General features: G+C 40.2%; 2 protein-coding genes across 4 annotated transcripts; both read left to right on the forward strand.

The window, feature by feature from the left end:
- Window positions 1-4,159: 4,159 nt before the first annotated feature.
- On the forward strand, window positions 4,160-10,143 carry LOC117448864 (interleukin-17 receptor E). Its single transcript, XM_034086156.2, has 17 exons — window positions 4,160-4,557; window positions 4,719-4,743; window positions 4,841-4,948; window positions 5,047-5,126; window positions 5,256-5,345; window positions 5,427-5,529; window positions 6,357-6,499; window positions 6,585-6,653; window positions 6,745-6,811; window positions 7,064-7,245; window positions 7,334-7,381; window positions 7,468-7,513; window positions 7,599-7,750; window positions 7,832-7,900; window positions 7,994-8,045; window positions 8,134-8,241; window positions 8,437-10,143. The coding sequence occupies exons 1-17, from the start codon at window positions 4,459-4,461 to the stop codon at window positions 9,357-9,359; spliced, it is 2,364 nt and encodes a 787-aa protein (XP_033942047.1). The 5' UTR covers window positions 4,160-4,458; the 3' UTR covers window positions 9,360-10,143.
- A 1,732-nt stretch (window positions 10,144-11,875) lies between these two features.
- LOC117449643 (interleukin-17 receptor C) lies at window positions 11,876-19,037 on the forward strand. Of its 3 annotated transcripts, none has more exons than XM_034087432.1 (16): window positions 11,876-12,258; window positions 13,962-13,989; window positions 14,075-14,197; window positions 14,390-14,503; window positions 14,714-14,829; window positions 15,425-15,536; window positions 15,627-15,668; window positions 15,894-16,012; window positions 16,112-16,174; window positions 16,264-16,321; window positions 16,404-16,633; window positions 17,162-17,209; window positions 17,315-17,366; window positions 17,567-17,662; window positions 17,739-17,777; window positions 18,142-19,037. In XM_034087432.1, the coding sequence occupies exons 1-16, from the start codon at window positions 12,127-12,129 to the stop codon at window positions 18,936-18,938; spliced, it is 2,169 nt and encodes a 722-aa protein (XP_033943323.1). In that variant the 5' UTR covers window positions 11,876-12,126; the 3' UTR covers window positions 18,939-19,037. The 3 variants fall into 3 exon arrangements, with proteins under 3 accessions (XP_033943323.1, XP_033943322.1, XP_033943321.1); XM_034087431.1 differs by having other exon boundaries at window positions 15,894-16,006; XM_034087430.1 differs by having other exon boundaries at window positions 14,393-14,503.
- Window positions 19,038-19,466: the final 429 nt, after the last annotated feature.

Raw genomic sequence — 19,466 nt, forward strand, 5'->3', positions numbered from 1 at the left:
CAGCTTTTGTTGCATTGTGCACACTTATTGGTTCTACTGGTTAAACAACCTTTGCCATTTAATATGTGTTGCCATTAATGGACTGTTGTTCATGATCAGTCGCTACATGAGCCCATTTTACCTATCATGACATACAATGTGAATTTCCTCACCCCGAACCATAGATTTTGATCAATCTTTTCCGTGCACGATAAAGATCCCCCACCCATCTGGAACACTTACTCACCACAAACTTGATGTCGTCTGATTTGCAATCCAAACCTCACCACTCTGGGTTTAAGATGCATGGTTTCCTGCCACGAACAATATGTGGAAACAACTGATAAGCGTCAGTCAGGCGGTTGCGAAACCAGTTATCTACCAAATGCCCTGTTTTGGCTTTCCGTAAAACAAACTGCTCCACTCAAACACACACTGGACTTCTGTGTGTTTTTTATGCGGTTCATTTGAGAGTGTATGCACAAACAAGATAGTTAAGGTAAAACCACAGCTGCTACAGTAGATCATCTAAACCAGAGCTTTTATGCACTTTATTTTACGATGGCCTGCTCTGGGCAAATTTGCTGCTGTGACTGACCCTGTCCTAACAATGAGTTCTCACCGTTGGTTGTGTGCTCATTTGTGTTCGTGGTGTAGGGCTTTGTCAATACTGACTTATTTTCATATACAGGAGTATGTCTAATCAATTTAAATTACAGACAAACTAATGATGTGACTTCTATAACGTATTGGTTGCCCCAGTGACAGAGGTGGGAGAAGTACTCAGATCTTCTAGGCTACTTGAGTAAAAAAGTACCAGTGTAGGAATACTCTGTTACAAGTAAAAGTCCTGCATTCAAAATGTTACTCAAGTAAAAGAACAGTATAAGCATCAAACTATACTTAGAGAACCAAAAGTAAAAGTACTTATTATGCACATTGGTAAATTCCAGAATAATTATATGTTTTGATTATAATTATTGATGCACTAGTGTTTTAATCAAAGCTGGTAAAGGTGCGGCTAGTTTTAATTACTTTGAATACTGCAGGTAGCTTGTGAATTTACTCCAGTAACTAAAGTCTGATTTAAGGGTTGTTTATATTTCACATCATTAATCCAAATATGTAAAGTTACTAATGGTACAAAATATATGTAAATGTACACGATATAGCCTACCTTTGAAATGTAGTGACATTAAATATCTAAAAATGTACATAAGTACAGTACTTGAGTAAATGTACTTAGTTACTTGCCACCTCTGACATATAAGTATATACAAACATACATTCTCTATAAGAAATATATTTTGGTATGGATTCTTGACACTTATTTTAGGCACTGTGCATAAATGAAGGTAGGGGTGTATGGGGGGTATTGTATACTATTATTACTTTAAGGTCTGCAGGGGAATTCTGCCGTTTGGTTTGTGTAGGTGTGGGCAGGGGCGCCGCCAGGGATGTTGGGCCCCACCACCAGGCACAGGCCACTTTGTTTATAAATTACCTCGAGGGCCGTACCAAATGGTCTAGCGCAGGGGTCACCAACCTTTTTTAGGTTGAGGGCTACTTTCAAAAAATAAAACAAGCCAGGGGCTACTTTTACTCCTCTTTTTTGTTTTTTGCAGTGTATATATTTAGCACATTTTAACATTATTATATGCTACCTTTAACCTTTGTGTGCTGTTTGGGTCTGTGGGACCCGTTTCAGTGTTTACTAAAAGAACATGTATGCAATTTAATTATTTTAACCTGCTTTATTTGGGGGTGGACCTCACATCCTCTAGGGGGGTCCGGGGGCAAGCTCCCCCAGGAAGATGTTTTTTAAAATGTTGAAGTTAAATGCATCAATCTGGTGCACTTTGAGCACAACATGAATGTATGGATACAGCTCTCAACACTGAAAGGAAGCTGTATACTTTTTAATAATCCAATCATCTTTAGAATATGATCACAACCAATAACAAATCATTTAAACGTGTTTATTCTTATCTTATGTTAGTTAGCATTCTTTCTTTTTCTTTATGCATATTTTACTAATCACTCCCCTTTTAAACCGTTTTACTGTACTATAGTACACATTGGAATGATTTCTTACTTTATCTATATTAAATAGACAAAGGTGTGCTCTACCTAGCTCTCTCTCTCTCTCTCGCTCACAGAGGCTGTGTGCTCCTCCGTGGCGATGACGGCTTGCGTTAAAAAAAAATAATAAACATATTTGTAAAGTGCGGGGACACAACCAGAGTATCGAAACGAGCGGGGGACATGTCCCCCCTGTCCCCAGTGGAAATTACACCATGCGTGTGTGTGCGTCAAGTGGAATAAATATATATGCAAGTTGCAACACACACAGTAAAACTCTGCCCCTCATGATAGGCTGTGTTCAATGGGGCTGATGTGTTGTGTAGATTCTGCCAAAAGGAAAATCAGCGGGGAGTTGCCACATTGCTTTTCTTCCCGACTGCAACGCTGGTTCCGCAAATCAAGCAAGAACGTGATTGGTCGATATTCATTGTGGGGGTGGGGGAGGAGGAGTGTTATATATAGAGTTGTAGTAAGTAGATAGAGTTCGCTATGATTTAGGTTTCGTTTATGCATAGGGTATATTCTTTTAATTACATTTCCTTTTTTGTTTTGTGTATTTTATACATTTTGGATTTGCTTGGCGAGCTATTTTTACTCACGTTGCCCCGCGGGCGACTCACGTTGCCCCTGCGGGCGACTAAGTGCCCGCGGGCACCGTGTTGGCTACCCCTGGTCTAGCGGTCCGTATACGGCCCGGGGGCCGGAGGTTCCCCACCCCTGCTTTAATATAATAACATTAGTATTAATATCATAACCAAAATACAGACTGATCACTCAATGCTTCAAACTGTCCATCATCCTAAATAGACTAAAAGCAGTTTGTTTTATATCGATCACTGGCTGTGTGGGAAAATACTGTTTGAAATGTATAATTTAAATTAGATGTTAGCTTTTTGTTATATATATATATATATTTTGTATTCCAGTCTCCCTTCAGATATGTTAAGTGGCATGTCATTCAACACAATGCTGCTCACCTCCTTCAGTTGGAAGAAAAGCTGGTTCAGGTTCAGCATTATGGGGGGACAGGGCTGCTGAGCCTAAAGATGGCACCAGGGGGAGGGACAACTGATTTAGTATGAATATGCGCTAAAAATGTGCCTGCATTTATTAAAAGGTAGGTAGGTACGAATGGAGAAACCAGCTCGAGTGCGCTAGAATTTGAAAGTACACAACCGAAAAAAATCTGCCCCTTCCTTCAGAGTTCCTTACAGAGCCCCTCCTCCAACACACACGAACGCGCACATGACCAATGAGGGCACGAGATCAGTTTGTGCACAGATGGAAGGCTGACAGGCAGGTAGGCCATCATCCAGTCATTTTTGCCGGGCCAGCTCAGATGATTGGTCGTGCTTTTTACAGCGCCACGGGCCGGCTTCCACAGATGACATTTTTGTATGTATTTATTGTCAAAGCATTTCATAGATTCATTGCTATCGGGACGTTAAGAGCATTCCATGGAATATAACAAAAAGTGTTTCTGAAGTGAATTACCTACCATACCTTTAAATGTCAGCTAAAAGAGCAGTGAAATGAAAGACCTCTGAATTTTCTGTAAAGATATTAACAGTACTTAATGTCAGCTTAGTAAACAAAAAAACCTTAGCTAACAGACTAATTTCCACCACTGATGGACCACACCCACCTTTTCTTGTGAAAAACTGGGTGACATACTGTCGCCCTTTAGTCCCTCTCTCTTGTCTTTCTCTCCTTTCTCTTCTTTTCTTACAGCCTGACTTTTTGAGCCGTTGAGACATGGTACAACCATAGTACAACACACTTACGTAGGCTAAGTACTAGCATCCCTCCTCATAATGCTTTCACTCTCTGCCAGTGCCACAATGCGTTTGGAGGCAGGACAAAACCATTACATGTAAATAGAAGGGGGTGTACAGAGGCTTTGGGTAATTAACTTTTGGAAGAAAATAAGTTAAATGAATCGTAAGTTTAGTGAGTAATTTATCAACATAACGTTCTATTAATGTTAATTATTGAGGATTGATGAAAGGTTACTTACATCTTTTTTCTTAATGTTCTAAACATTTTGGGGCCCCTGTCAGTCACGGGCCCTTAGAATCGTCCTAACTTTTCACCCCCTTGGCGCCCCTGGGTGTGGGTGAGAGACAGATCAAAAGTGGGCTTGGTTTCGCCACCTGAGACTTGATAGTGAGGCGGAATTGAGGCCACGACCATATTTATGCAAAATGGTTTTTTTAACGTCCTCAAGATTTATGTCTTTCTTGGCAGTACCTGAACACAGCAGTGTGCTCCTTGTGGCACAGATCACTAGCAGAAACCTGACACATGGACCAACCAGCGGGGAAACTACAGCTTTGTGAGGACACAACATTGTGACTTATTACTTACAAAATATGCGAACATTTCCTACTTTAAATGTGCGGTATGTTTAAGAGTCGCTTCACCACCGCACTGGCTCTTATATCCGTCGTAGTGGCTCCACTGCCGCTGGACTGTGCCAACATAACATGTCGGGTGAGTTTAATAACAAATAACTATTTCATTATTTTTTACATATGAAGTGAAGGGCATGAATCTTCTTTTCACGATAAAGTTAAATGCAGTGTTGGTGAAAGGGTGAATCCCTAAGCAGTTTTGGCAATTATGTATTTCTCTTGTCCCTAATTTACATACAGGAATATCAAGGAGGACCTGAACATGGTACGTTTTATTATCAGAGTCTCATCCCAATAAAAGCATCAGTGTCAGTAGCCACAGGGTCTCTTGCTGTACTAATGCTCTTCTCTTGTCTGGACAGATGATGTTGTGGGACACTGCCCTGTGAAACTGACCCCAGCCATGTCCAAGGATTCTGAGGGGGGTAACTCTGGATGTGTCATTGTTCATGTCTGGATAAAGACTGATGGTAACCATAGATGCAAAGTCCATTTTGTTATCTCAATTGCTTTATATTTTAAGATCTCTGAAGCTGTCATTGTCTGAACAAAGTCTGTTTTCTTCCAGACCTTTGTAATGCCTCGACAATTGAAATTCGTCGTTCATCATCTGAGGAAATAATCAGGCCTATACAAAAAGGGACAAAGGTTGGATATTTTACACCTGCCCCAAACTCTGCACACATGTAATATGTCAATATGAGCCCACCGTTTACAGTTGTTCAAGAAGGGGGAACACAAAGGTAACATGTCTCTTTTTCTATCTTTCTTACATAGTGCAAAAAAAAGCAAAGGAAACCGCATGAAGAAAGAGTCAAGTGTGGAAGTAGTGTCTCACAGCCACACAGCATAGCCCAATTGGATCTGGTAAGATTCATTTTCAAGTATACTCACACATGTCGTTGTGAATGCAATTCTGATGATGATGGTGTTTGTTATCTTTTTTAGTGGGAACTGGTATATGATTGTGTCCAAGATTCAGCAAATAGTGTTGTTACTGTGTCATACAAAACATCATCAACCAGCTGCAGTGTCAGCTACACAATACCAGGTAATGTAATAAGGATTTATCTCTTTTAGTTCAAAAATTAAGATTCAAATCTACTGAGACCTGGACATCTATTTTGTATCACTGTGCACCGGCAAAGATCCCCCATTTATTTCCTGAGGGCAATATAAATGTTGAATGTCATCCTATTTCCCATCCAACCACATTGTTCTAGTGGTCTTTATTGAATGCCATATTATAGCTTTCTTTATCCTAACGATTATATATTATTAAGCAATTTGGGCGTTTCATTTTTTTAATCTCAATTTTCAACAATTTTTATTTGTTTTTCTTTTCTTTCTGCTACAATTGATCTTTGTTTGCTTTTGTCGATAAACTCTCCCTTGTTCAACCTCAAAGGAAATGAGTTGGGTGTGTCACATTCTTTCTCTGATCAATTAAAAGTAAAACAATCAATAAATAAAGTGTCTGAAGAAGTGTCGTTGGTCACCACCAGCAACAGCTCAAACTCTTTTTGGTATAGATTTTACAAGAATGTGAACTCGACTGAAGGCATTACATTTATTGTTGGCAAACTGTATTATCTTGTTTCTGATGATGATGATGATGATGATGATGATGATGATGATGATGATGATGATGGTGTAAACCACAGTTAACCTGATAATATTCACGCAGATGCGGGCAAAAATGTATCACGATAACTGTATTAGATTTGCATACCCCTTCTTCTATGAGGAACCGAATCGTCTGCATTTGCTTTTTTCAAATGTCATCGTTTTTCCTTCAGTGCATCACACGTCTAAATGTTTTTTCTTGTCGACACTGATGATTACATCCTGTATATTATTTATTTCTGTGTGACTTAGATCCCATCCCAGACTTTGATCTGTCTGTGAACCAGTCGTCTAAATCCATCTTGGTGACGGTGGAGCCTGGAGGCAAAGTCAAAGCTAGATGGTGTTACCAACAAAATGGAAATTGTATGGACTCGGCTTTCTCCCCAATCACTGTGAGTATCAGAGGCACATGTATCTGCATGTGTGTTATTTTGTTTCTACACACAAAAGAAAGTAAGCATTTTTTTTTCCTTTAAGATTGATCCATCCGAGTCTCGATCAGGTCTTCTTAACTTCCGTTACCTGCTGCCTTGTGTGTGTGTGCAGGTATTTCAGCTCCATGTGTTCATACATGCAAAGTTATTACTTAGCCAAATAAGTCTGTTTTTTTATACCTGTACATTGTCTGTGTTAACAGGTCTTTTACACACATACGGATGCCCGGCGTCATAAAAAGTGCCCATTTCAGAATAAGAGCCACACAGGTGAGTGTGACGATGATTCAGTCAGATTTGATCAAAAACATCCATAAGGGAATTTTATTTGTACCATTGTTTTGTTATTGATTAACTCACAACAATGACTTTGTTATTCTTTCATATATTAGTTTGATACTGTTTACTTTGATACCGTTTTCTTTTATATATGTTCGTACATTAATATCCAGTTAGCTTTATCCACGATCGCCACTTGGAGTCATAAATTCATAAACATCTGTGTCCACATTGTTTGTATAGATGTCAGGGATGTGTGGCTCTCCTCTGAGGTCTCACTGTACGAGTCAAGTTTGAAATGGCGCTCCGAGTGTCCTGCCAGTGACCTGAACATCTCTGCCTCCCTCTGCTGGAGGCAAAATGAAAAACTCTGCACTCCTGTGCTCAACTCCACACTGGAGGATAGGAAAGATGGGCGAAACCTGGTATGTTTGGCTTGACTGCTGTTGGTATTAGTAATACATTCCTGATTTAATTAAATGAAGCTTCAAAGAAACACTGTCTCCCCAACAGATATACAACACATCTGCAGTGGACAAACACCCTCAGATGTGTCTGCAGGTGAGATTTAGCCAAATTGCATTAACCTCTGTTCAGTCGCCTACCTTTTAGATGTAGATTCACACGTTTGTTTTGTGTTTGTGCAGTTGTCCCTACAAGGCAGTCAAGAAATCTATTGCCGCTTCGAGGCTGGTGAGTCAAACAGGAAAACAAACATGTTGCTTATCGCTGATCTTTGAATTTGAACTGTCTGTGTCCCTCTCCTTGTCCTTTACAGGTATGTCTTCATGGGAGGTGTATATGGGACCAGGCAGGCAGAGTGTGGTTTTGTTTATCACCTCTTTAGCTCCTGCAAGCTTTTCCGCTCAACTCTGTGTCCTTAATGAGAGGGAGTGTGCACCAATGGGGCAGGTCCACTCAGGGACAATTGTAAGCATACGTACATTGTGAGAAAGATGGTATATAATGTTAATTTAAGTAAATATCTGACTCTTCTTATCTATTTTACAGGAAGCGTATACAACTAAAACAAGGATACATGTGCCTCTTCTTCTCCTTGCTGAGAAGCCATGTGTGCAGGTAAAATCATGTGCATGCACGGTAAAGGTCTTTCTTGACGCGCTGCGTGACCTTTCTCTCTCATCTCCCTCTAACAATTAGCTTGTTCTGCAGGTGTGGCAGTCACATCCTGCTCTACTTGGAAGAAGAATTCTGTGCCCGGACTGTGAGTGTCCTCAACATGCACACGAGCGCAAATGCACTGCTATGTGTACTTTTGTAAAGTAAATAAATGTCATTTTCTATTTCTACAGACTCGCCTGACAGATGTGGCGTGTATGCTGTGGCAGCTTTGGTATCCGTGGTTATTGTTGCTTTACTGGGAATGTTTATCCACCGTCTCAACAAAAGTGGAGCAGCAGGTTGGTTCAATTCCCTCTGTGCCTTTGATTGGTTGCATGTATAATCATTTTAATCATACTGTTGTACTGCCTCGATTTATTTGTGTGATTGGAACCTGATGGCAACTGTGGTACATGTGCAGTCTGATGTGAAATTGAATTAACAAATTATTCAGAACATCTTCCTTTTCTCCCCTGTTTTTCCCATATCCCTAGGTTGGCTGTGTATTCGGGAACCAGTGTTACTTGTGTGCTCATCAGAGCAGTCGGCCCACGTCTCTGCTGTGTGTGCGTTAGCCTCAATCCTGCAGGGGGAGCTAAGTGCCTCTGTGCACATGGCTTTGTGGGCCCAAAGCTCACAAACGAAAAACGGGACTGAGCCTGGGACGGGAGTGGCTGATCTGGGTCCCCTTCCCTGGCTGTACGGGCAGTGGGAAGCCATGCGGGAGGCTCAAGGAAAAGTGCTGATTATTTGGAGTCCTGAAGCCACGGAGACCTATGAGAAGTGGAGGGAGGAGAGGGCAAACGTGCAAAGAAGTAAAAGAAACATGAGAGAGGAAGTGGAAGAAGTAAGTGGAGGAAGACTGGGAAAATGCAAAAGAGAGAAAGCTGCAGTTAAGAAAGAGTGTGATGATAAAGACTGGTATACACAGACTGAGCCCTCCACAGTGATCGCACCAGTATTTGCGGCTGCTCTGGCCTGCCTAGAGGGGGCGCTGCAGGAGTGCAAAAGTCAAGGAGTGGCCCTTGTCTACTTCCAGGGCCTCTGCCACAGCAGGGACATCCCAAAGGCCTTCAGAGGTGTCCCTCGGTTCTGCTTACCCCAGGATTTCAGGGGCTTTGTACAGGAGCTGGGGGGGACGAAAAGACAGAAGAGAACTGGAAAATTGAGGTGGAACTGCTTGCACAGACTCCTGGCTAAAGTGCAGTCAGTATGGCTCGCACGGCAGCTAGCAAAAAGACTGGAGACACTGCTGCCTCAGACGCAAGGAAAGAAAACGCAAGGGCCGAGTGACACGTCATCACTCAAAATAATTTCAGATAAGACCCAGAGCAGGCTCAAGTTGCCACTTGCAGCCAACATGGCAAGGTCAGGAACTGTACAAGAGCACGAGCCTCTCCGCGTGTTGCCATGGTGAGCAGAGAAACTTTAATCTCAGGTTTCACATGTCTGATGTGGACAGACTCTTGTTCTGCTGGAAACATGATAGGTATACATGAGACCCAGAGGATTGGTGTTGCACTGCCAGGGCCAATCATTCAAACATTTATTATTTTACTTTCTTTTTACTTGACTTTACTAAATGCGACCTGCCCACCTATTGCTTTGTATATTAAGATGAGGTAAATACTCCGTCCTGTCTCCTGCATGTTGCCTCTAACAGATGCTCGTTATGCTTCTTTAGTCAACACCTGTCCTATCTACTCTATGTAAATATGCTTACCAGTAAGAACATATTTGCAAAATACACCTCACTTACAAATAAATGCACAATACAGGAACTGACAAATTTGCATAGGTTTCTGAGCCAAAGCGGTTACAGTTGGAAAGAGTGCAACAGGTGGAAACATTTAGGGTATCTACTGAAGTGTGCTCCAACATTTGTCACTTAATTCAGTTTTCATGTACCACAGTTATTGCTGTTAGTATAGTAGAGACCTATTATTAAATATGTGCACACATTACATTCCAAAAACAAACTCTGAATCTGTCAATGTTTTCTTTGTTTTTTTCACATAGGCATACAGCACTTCTCTATTCAGCAAACATTTCGACTCCACATACAGAAGTATTAGTTCAACACTGTTTGCGTTGGAACATTATGTCTGGTAGATAATAAAAATGCTATTTATATATATATATGAAAGAGATGACTTTTGCCAAAAAATAACTGTGATAAAAGTGCTTTTGTATTACAGAAATGAGTTTTTCAGCATTCAGTGCCTTTTTTTGTAAGGTTCCTGTTTTTTCTTAATCCACTGAACAAAACATTGCCAAACTGCGGTATTCTGAGGCTGACACATCTCCTTGACAGAATAACTGAGGAAGTTCATTGTTATTTTCAGAAAAATCAACTCTAGAAAACACCTACTACTGCCAAAACAAGTTCAGCACAGCTTAGGGTTGAGTCATTTGATCTGATGTGGATACTGAACCAAGTATCCAAGGCTAAAAAGTGTACATCACACAAAGTAACAAAGCTGGGTTAAGTTGCACAAAAATAACCATAATAGAAGAAAGAATAACTATTTTAGAGTAACAAATGTTATTTAAAGTATATATGATTGGATCACTCCAACTGGCGATAGCTCTCGGACATAAAATCAAGAGCTGAACCGCAGCGCTGTAATGTGTACCTTTGGCTTATGGCCATCTCGTTATCAGCCAAATGCATTTACAAGATGCAAAGTGGCTTTGCATTGTATTGTTGCTGAGCTACTGGACTAGATGCATAGAGTTAACACAGGTGGTAGAGCTCCATATCGTACAGCAGATAAGAAGAAATACAAATTAAAATCTACAACAGTGGACAACTGACATATTCACTTTGATACAGATTAATGATTAAACGTTAGCACTCAAACTGAAAACATGTATACAATGGCCCCTTCATCCATAACTTGGTTGCAAAGGTACTAACCCTGTTACTAAAAGATGACAGGTTCAGTTCTTAACACAGACAATGTGGATTGACTGACTATTTGTACAGTATGGGGAACCATTTCACCTCCTAGCAATCTATCGCTGTAGGGGTTTCTGTTAGATGCTTAAAGATAACAAAAACAACACATGATTAATCCTCAATAAATCTTCAGATTGGCCTTTGGCTTTATATTGTTACAAATTGCAGACAGTGAGAACTTGTTGTGCATGCAGTGGTGGGAGAAGTACTCTGATCGTTTACCTTAGTAAAAGTAGAAATACTATGATCTTAAAATACTCGGTTTGAAGTAAAAGTTATGAATTAAAATGTTACTAAAGTACAATTTTAAATAACTATTATCAGCAAAAGGTACTCCAGGTCAAATTAAACTTCAAGTAAAAATACTCACTTCAAAGTATTGTAGTGTTATGGAATATTATTATGTATTCATTCAAGAACTTCATTGTCATTATTAAGGCACAACAAAATGTATTTTGTGCCTGTCCCGTTGGTGCAACATACAGTAAATAAAATAGAATAACAAATAAGACTAAAATAAATGTAACGACTCTAAAAGCAAGTAATAGAGAGACCAAGATTATTATGAATAAATATATGAAGCTAAAATGACTACACTAAATGATAGCACAATAGATGTGGATTGCACATAAAAAGGCACTATATTGCACATAATAATAATAATAATAAGAGCTTATTGTAGCCTACTGCTGTGTATCTTATTTGGTTTTTTATCACCAACAAAAACATGTCATAACATGTTATTGTTCATACTTGTTAGATTAGTAGGCCTAATGTAGTTTATTATATAAGCATATCAGAAAGATATGTAGAAAAGGTAACTAGAAAAATATAGCTAATATCTAAATAATGCAGTAAAGTAAAAGTATGCTTCCAAAATGTAGTCGATTTGAAGTTTATGTAGTCGGCTATAACACTGAAATACACCCTTACATTTGTTACATTCCCCCACTGTGTGCATGTGACGAGTTTCCTCAATCCCACCTGAGCAGGTGACGACACGCCCAGCAGCACGAGCTGTCATGAGGCAGGCCACAAGGAACACATTTGGAACGTCACAACAGTTTGGCGTTGGAAAGCAACGGTCACAGGATTCTCCCAGAAATCAGCCCTGCCATGCTGTGCTGCTGGGAGGAACTACGGATAACGGGCTCCGCATTTACAGATGAGGAGAGTGTAGTCTGGAGCAGGAGTCGTGCGCCGGGGAGAGACTCTCCAAAATATGGCTCCCAGGCTCCTCCGCGCGCCGCAGGTTTCTCTCCGGCTGCTGTCAGTAATGCGCTTCTGGCTCTTCATGTCCGCGAGAGCGCTGGAGATAATTGACAGAGACGCACCTGAACTCACCTGTAGCGAGGTAACAAGTCACAATGACTGCGTTAATATGAACATTTTGAATTGTATCCCGTTTTTTTCATACTCGGGTGAATGGCGTTATACTGGATCATGAATAACCTGTTAATCCTTCTGTGTGCATGATCATTGCATTCCTGATGTGTGTGTGTGCAGCTGTCTTTGTTTCGATTACCATTACCATTACTTACAGCCAAGTTGTTTCGCACCAACAAAGAAAAACCAAGATAAGGCAAAGATATCCTTTTTATTTATCTTACTACAGGTAGCACACATTGCATTGGTTCTTATCGGGGTTTTGACATCAGGATGTGATGAATACATGCGATACGGATAACAGACATATGTTGTGTGTTTAGGTAATACTTTCTTTCATAGTTCATTTATCTTAACCGACGACATGACGCCAAATTATAATAAGTGTGCCTATTATTGTTGGTTTACTTGCTCTTTTGTTAAACCACATTTCCCATAATGTTCCCTGCAAGACAATAGCCAAGGACATTAAATCGTTTTTAGCCTAGGTTCATTTGTATTTAGTTCACGTAGATTTACTTTATAAACATTAGCCTGCTGTGACTGTGATGGACTACTGTTTTTTTAGTTGTATCAGAGTTTAATGTCCATTTCTTATTTACTATTGGGCTTGAGTGTGACACCTTACTCCACTGATCCATTTCCTTCTTCCTTTCTTCAGGCTTCTGAGGGTTGTTAGCTGTTTAGTTGTTAGGGTTGTAGCTTGAATTATCTTTGAATTTCATTTGATGTAAATCAACAGTTACAAATCAATATAATAGTATGACATTCACTTACAAGCACATAAGTAGAACTATAAATTAGAATCAAACTGAAATACATTTAAAGGTGGGGTAGGTAAGTTTCAGAAACCGGCTCGAGATACACTTTTTGTTATATTCCATGGAATGCTCTTAACATCCCGATAGCAATGAATATCTTAAGTGCTTTGACAAAAAATCAATAAAAAAATTTAATCTGTAGAAGCCGTGGCCTACCTGCCTGTCAGCCTTCCATCGGGGCACAAACTTATCTCGTGCCCTCATTGGTCATGTGCGGGTTCGTGTGTGTTGGAGGAGGGGCTCTATAAGGAAGTGGCAGATTTTCTCCGGTTTTGTATTTTCAAATTCTAGCGATCTCGAGCCGGTTTCTCAAATGTACCTACCCCACCTTTATTGAAAGTTATTTTGGCACTTGACAGTGGGTATATCAATGGGGAAAATGATAAAATCACTGAAGGATAAATTCCATTCCTGGTATACTGGTTCACTTTCATGGCTTAGGCCTACTGGGAAACTTTAAAAAGCGGAGCAATCATTTATGTTATTTGTAGCACAACCCAACATTTATGCTGGGAAAACGGCCTATTTCTTAGTAAAATTGTACTTATGTAATGTAAGGTATACTGGTAACATACTTATCAATGTCTTACACTAAAACTGATGTTGCTCCCAGTCATCACTGAATGGGAGCATGAGACACAATTACAATTTTACCTTAATTTGTTCACCTTTTTGTATGTTCTAATATGTATAGAGACCTTACATTTATTGCAGTCTAATAGTAGTTGTAGTGCTGTTTTTAATAAAGGATCAGACTATCTCTTTTAGCACTTTGGACATTTACGCAACTCAAAATGGTTGCGTCATTGTTGGCAAGCGTCATTCTTAAAATTCACTTGTCTTTCCTCAGGGATTAATTGACTGCACTGTGAGCTCGGGTAAGATAACTATCAACACAAATGCATCCCATATGCCAGTAATACCCTCAGTGTTTGTCTAAAGCAGAATGTCTTCTTTCCACAGACCTTCGATTTATGACCAATCAAGATGGCACTATCGATGTTACAAATGTGCAGCTTAAAGTGATTCTGTGCTGTTCAGCCACAGACTGTGAACCAGGCCTGCAAGTCCTCATCACAGTACAAGGTATCTTTGTTATAAATCTTTTGACTGTCAGCTCGGGTGACATACCTTGAATTCCTTATCACATTCAATGTTTTGTTGGCACTGCTGTTCTCTTAACAGCTTACTGTTCCATGCATTGTTATCATAGTTGTTTATCTTGGCTTTATAACAATGTGTTCTCCATTGAAGTACTGACTGTCAATGTTGTTGCAGAAGTTGATTTAGTAAAAGAGGCTTCTGATCAGTCTGGAGACCACAGTGATGAAGTGGAGTTGTCTAACACGAATCAAACGGCAGAAGGAAGTGGCACAGTTCCAGAGCCGAGAGGTATAGAGCAATACATACACACACACACACACACACACACACACACACACACACACACACACACACACACACACACACACACACACACACACACACACACACACACACACACACACACACACACACACGGTATTCTATTTTCACATGGATTTTCCTTTTTTCCAATGTAATTACTTAGCAAACTCATCTTCTGTACTTTCTGTGTTACAGCAACGGTGATAGTATGTTTCAGCTCTCCAGGCTCCATGGACTTTTGCAAGACACTCCGGTTTAAACCAAGCTCCTCTGGTTTAGATCAAGCTTCTTCCCAACGACCCAAGCATAAGGTATATGTTAGGCAGAATTACCTCTGTGTAGTTATTGTTTCTGTGGTTGAATAATTAATTAACAAGTCTCCAATGGTGGAAAGTAACTAGATTTACTAAAAAACTATCCTAGAGGATGCTTGCAATATTTCAACACTTAAAAGCAGGATTTTAACGCAGGACTTATATTTGAAATGGAGGATTTCTTCATTGTTGTATGGGTGCTTTAACTAATTCTAAATACTTCTCTTTGTCGTTAAGTAAATGGTAAATGGACTGTACTTATATAGCGCTTTATCCAGTCTTTAAGACCCCTCAAAGCGCTTTACATACTACATGTCGTTCACCCATTCATACAGAGCAGTGTATGTTAGGACATGCACTAACATGCACATTCACACACCGTTGGCCATGCCATCGGGAGCAACTCAGGGTTAAGTATCTTGCCCAAGGATACATCGACATGTTGACTGCATGGGCTGGGATCGAACCCACAACCTTCTGGTCGAAAGACGACCGCACTCCCCTCGCAGCCACAGTCGCCCTGTGCCCTGTGCTTTTTGTTGTTACTAAATTATTTAAATACTTAATGTTTACCATATGTTTATATTTTCAGCAAAAACAGCTGGTGTTGACAGAGGAAAAAGTGACGTTGGGAAATCCCGTTGTAGTTCGAGTCTCACGTTCAAATAAAACGGAAGAAATCACCATCCCATGTTTGGAAGAAGGTAATATTATGCTCAGCCATGTAAGCAAAGACACACTGAATTTCAGACTACTACTGCCACTGATCACCCAGTCCTTCTTCTCTTTTTCAGTTTGCTCCATGGATCTAAATAGGACTTTAAAGAAGTGTGATGGTAAGATCTGTTGTAAAATATAAAACTGCTGTATAGAGGTTTTAAAGGTGTGAGGCGGGTCTCAGCAGGGGGCTCCACATAGTTTTTCCAAGCTTTTTCTTGGAAGAGGAGGGGAGGCTCAAGGTCTCAGATTTTGATAGACAAACATGAATTGTTAACATGATAGTTGTACATACTTGTAGAGTGATACATCTCACTTGTAAATCCTAATGATTGATTTCTCAGTTCCCAGACTCCGATTTGATCATGAGAGAAATGTCGTCGTCGTCCTCCAGAGAGGAAACTCTAACGTCACTGATGAGCTCATGGTTAAGAATCACCAGACTGGAGAGGTTATTGTGTGGGTTAGTCCATGCTAAACCTTCACATCAATTGCAAGTTACATAATCAATAATGTTTGTGTTTATCTATTTAACCTTTTTTTTTTTTACCTACGTTTGCAGCCCAAAGACGACAGAGAGATCATCCTTCCGTCCAAATTTGTTGCACCATGCATGTGCTTTCAGGTATCTGACATTTGAAGTGTAGGTGGCAAGAGAAGTTGAGCTACAAACATTATAATGAAAATATATACATTTTAAACCTTTCTTTACAGGTATGGTGGAAGAAAAATGAGCTTCGAAAGGAATACTGCCCTTTCCTAAACCGACAAGGTAAAGAGTCTTTCAGATTACAGATGGGTCACATGGGATTGATTTTCATTGGTATGATTTCACAGTAATCCATCTTTTTCAGATGTGCTGGAAAGAATGCAGCACAACGTGTCTGTGTCTCTGAAGGAGTCTCTGCAGAGGGGGGGAGGCTCTGTGCTGATCTGGAACGTGACGGCCCCCTGCAGGCTGAACGCAGAGGTGAGCCTGTGCAAGAAGGACCCTGCAGGGGGCTGCTGTGAAGAGGTGAAGGGCTTCAGACAGGAGCTGCAGCACAATTATACTGGCTGGAGGAAAATACGCAGTGGATATTGGGTAAAAACATTACGTTGCTGTCTTTGCAATCTGTCACAAGCTCATTTTTGAAAAGGATTCACACTTATTTGTGGTACAGTTTGAATATACTTTTATTTCCCTACGTTTGTAACTGTATTCATGCTTTTCTTTGACAGCTATAGTGTATATTAAACCACCCAACAGAATATAAATCGGTTTAATTTAGCTCCAACTCGACCACATTCATCATTAAAAACACTGATTGCAAATAAATGCATTACACAAATTCTGACTAAACTTTAACTTCTGATACTTTACTAACATTATTCTGACAATGCTTATGTACTTTTACTTCGGTAACATTTTGAATACATGTTAAGTACTATTTTTACATTGTGTCATCTAATAACTTAATCCACCACTGCACATCCTAACTACAACCATGATCCTTTGGGTTTACCTGCTTTTATTATTAACTATAAGTAGGATATGCTTTATAATATTGCAGTATAATTAACATGAATCTTCAATGTGTTTTTTAAAATGTATTACTTATTTACTTTTCAGAAAACAGATACGTTCAATATCTCGCCGCATCCTCTGCTTTGTGTTCAGGTGATTTGTGTTGATTTAATAAATATATATCCACATGTGCAAACATGTGTCACTGCTCATACTACATAACACTGTGCTAACCTTAACTCTTTAACTCGTTTTTAGATAAAGATACAAGGGATCGAGTCATACTTAGAGCCACAGTGTCCATTTGCAAGTAAGATTATTCATTAGTATCCAGACTCAGATTAACTGTGTTTAATGTTTAACTCTCCTCAGTTCGAAATAGCTACATTGTTTCATTTGAAGGTGGTAGATAAGTTATCTCACATTCACACTTGTTTACTCAGGTCTGTTAAAAGTTCTTTATTATGCTTTTCAAAGGCTTCTGAACTCAATTATTAATTTACTTTCCAGCATCTCGATGGAGATGGAGCTTGCCACTCCTCATCGGACTTCTACTGATGTCTTTGGCCTTACTAGGGGCATATCTTATGCAAGGGGTCCTGAAAGGTCAGTTTTGCTGATCTTATAATATTAAAAGCCCCTTAGCAAAGTCCCTTAATATGTAAATCTGTTTATATTCTAGGCTACATGTGGAGATGGTTGAAAGACGAAGATGTTAAAGGTACAACAAAGCTTATTTTATACTATTACCACATTCTCTTTCCACTGTTAACATTGTACTTCCAAACTTTTATTTAAAAAATAGCGATATATGAATGTCTCTTATGTCCTGAATCCTCATTTATATTTTTTGAGCCACTATTTGCAGCTATTGTGGATTATTCTTATCTGAAGGAATTAAAAATAAATATTGTTTAGCTGTTGGACAGAGCAAGCTGTTTCAAGTTGTTTTAAAATCAAGCTCACCTTTTTTTCGTGGCTGTAGCTTCATAATTAACAGATTTACCAGACATGAAATGTTATCAATGGTTTCATTTAACTTTTTACGGTTTCTAAAAAAAGGTTTTAAAATTCCTCTTTTTCAGGTGCTGTGGGTGGGGGTCATGTGGTGTTGCTGTACCCACCTGATGACAACCAGGCTTTGCCAGAGGTGATGAGTCACCTGGGCTCTTCCCTCCTGGCTCTGGGCTTCACCGTGTCTCTAGACCTGTGGAGTCAGACTGAGCTGAGCGTTTTGGGCCCCGTGCCCTGGCTCCACTCAAGACTGAACCGGCTGCAAAAGCAGGGGGGCAAAGTGGTGCTGGTCCTCACCCAGGCTGCCTGGATAAGGGCTGAAGAATGGGGGGCTCGTAGCTCGGAGAGAAACAATCCACACAGAGACATAGAGGAGACAGGAAGAAGCTACACTGCGTCTTCGCCCTGTGTAGATGTGTTTACTGCCTCATTGAGCTGTATCCTAGCAGACTATTTACAGGGCCGTGCCGGTGAGCGGTTTGTGTTGGTGCAGTTTGAATCACTTCCACCTGAGCCTCCCGGTGGTTTTCGGCCGCTGCCAGAACTTTTCCGCGGCCTTCATGTCTACAGCCTTCCATCCCAGAGTCTGGGTTTTTTGACAGAACTGGCAGGTTCTCGGCAAATGGCCACGGCCTCAGCCAGACGGAAAAGAGCAGGCGGGCTCAGGATGGCGTCCAGAGCGCTGGCACAGGGGCTGTCAGGGTTCACAGCAGGGACAACTGTATTACGCCTGGCAGGAGTGTCCCAGAGCTGTGTCGGGGTAGGAGTTGAAGACTCGGGGGAAACAGTGCCCTTACAGCAATGTCTTATCACGCCTCCCTCGAGCACTGACTCTAGCCCGAAGCTCAATGCGATGGAGTGGGTCTAACAGCAGGAGGGGATTACTAAAGGCTTCAGGTTTTGAATGCCAGTAAAGCGTTGAAGTGATACTCTGGTAGAAGTTCAGATAAAGCGTTATCAATTTGAAGGATTTGCATTTGCTGGTCTAATCCTATGGGGTCTGGTTGAGAAAAAGGGATAAAGTTGTTCATTTTCTTTTTATTAAAACAGCCGTTATAGCTTGAGCTATTGCTGCTCCAGAGCAATAGAAGCACATAACACTATACCTCACACTACTTCTAAAAGAAAACTCTAATGATGCACAGCTTGATCACAACATGGTTTGTGATGAATATAACTTATTTTGAAATCTTCATACCGAAATTACATTAACATACAAAACAATATTCTCAAAGAAGTAAATTGCTCTTCTGATTTTTCCTAACAATATGTTGTTTATTTAGACTGTTTACCAGTGTTAAACTGTGTGTTTGATACAATTAACTCGTTTTTGACATTCTGCATGCACATGTATTGAATATAAATGCCAATTGAGACATGAAGAAACTTGTAGCAG

The sequence above is a fragment of the Pseudochaenichthys georgianus genome, chromosome 7 (genome assembly GCF_902827115.2).
Source record: "Pseudochaenichthys georgianus chromosome 7, fPseGeo1.2, whole genome shotgun sequence".
NCBI lineage: Eukaryota > Metazoa > Chordata > Actinopteri > Perciformes > Channichthyidae > Pseudochaenichthys > Pseudochaenichthys georgianus.

What these genes read in the sequence shown, in the direction of transcription:
- LOC117448864 (XM_034086156.2), top strand. Translation starts at nt 4,459, where the DNA reads ATGTGCGGTATGTTTAAGAGTCGCTTCACCACCGCACTGGCTCTTATA. An exon ending in CGGCTTTCTCCCCAATCACT is followed by an intron (nt 6,500 to 6,584) that starts GTGAGTATCAGA and finishes TTTTCCTTTAAG; the next exon opens with ATTGATCCATCCGAGTCTCG. An exon ending in AGGTCCACTCAGGGACAATT is followed by an intron (nt 7,751 to 7,831) that starts GTAAGCATACGT and finishes TCTATTTTACAG; the next exon opens with GAAGCGTATACAACTAAAAC.
- LOC117449643 (XM_034087432.1), top strand. Translation starts at nt 12,127, where the DNA reads ATGGCTCCCAGGCTCCTCCGCGCGCCGCAGGTTTCTCTCCGGCTGCTG. An exon ending in AAATACGCAGTGGATATTGG is followed by an intron (nt 16,634 to 17,161) that starts GTAAAAACATTA and finishes TTTACTTTTCAG; the next exon opens with AAAACAGATACGTTCAATAT. An exon ending in TATGCAAGGGGTCCTGAAAG is followed by an intron (nt 17,663 to 17,738) that starts GTCAGTTTTGCT and finishes TTTATATTCTAG; the next exon opens with GCTACATGTGGAGATGGTTG.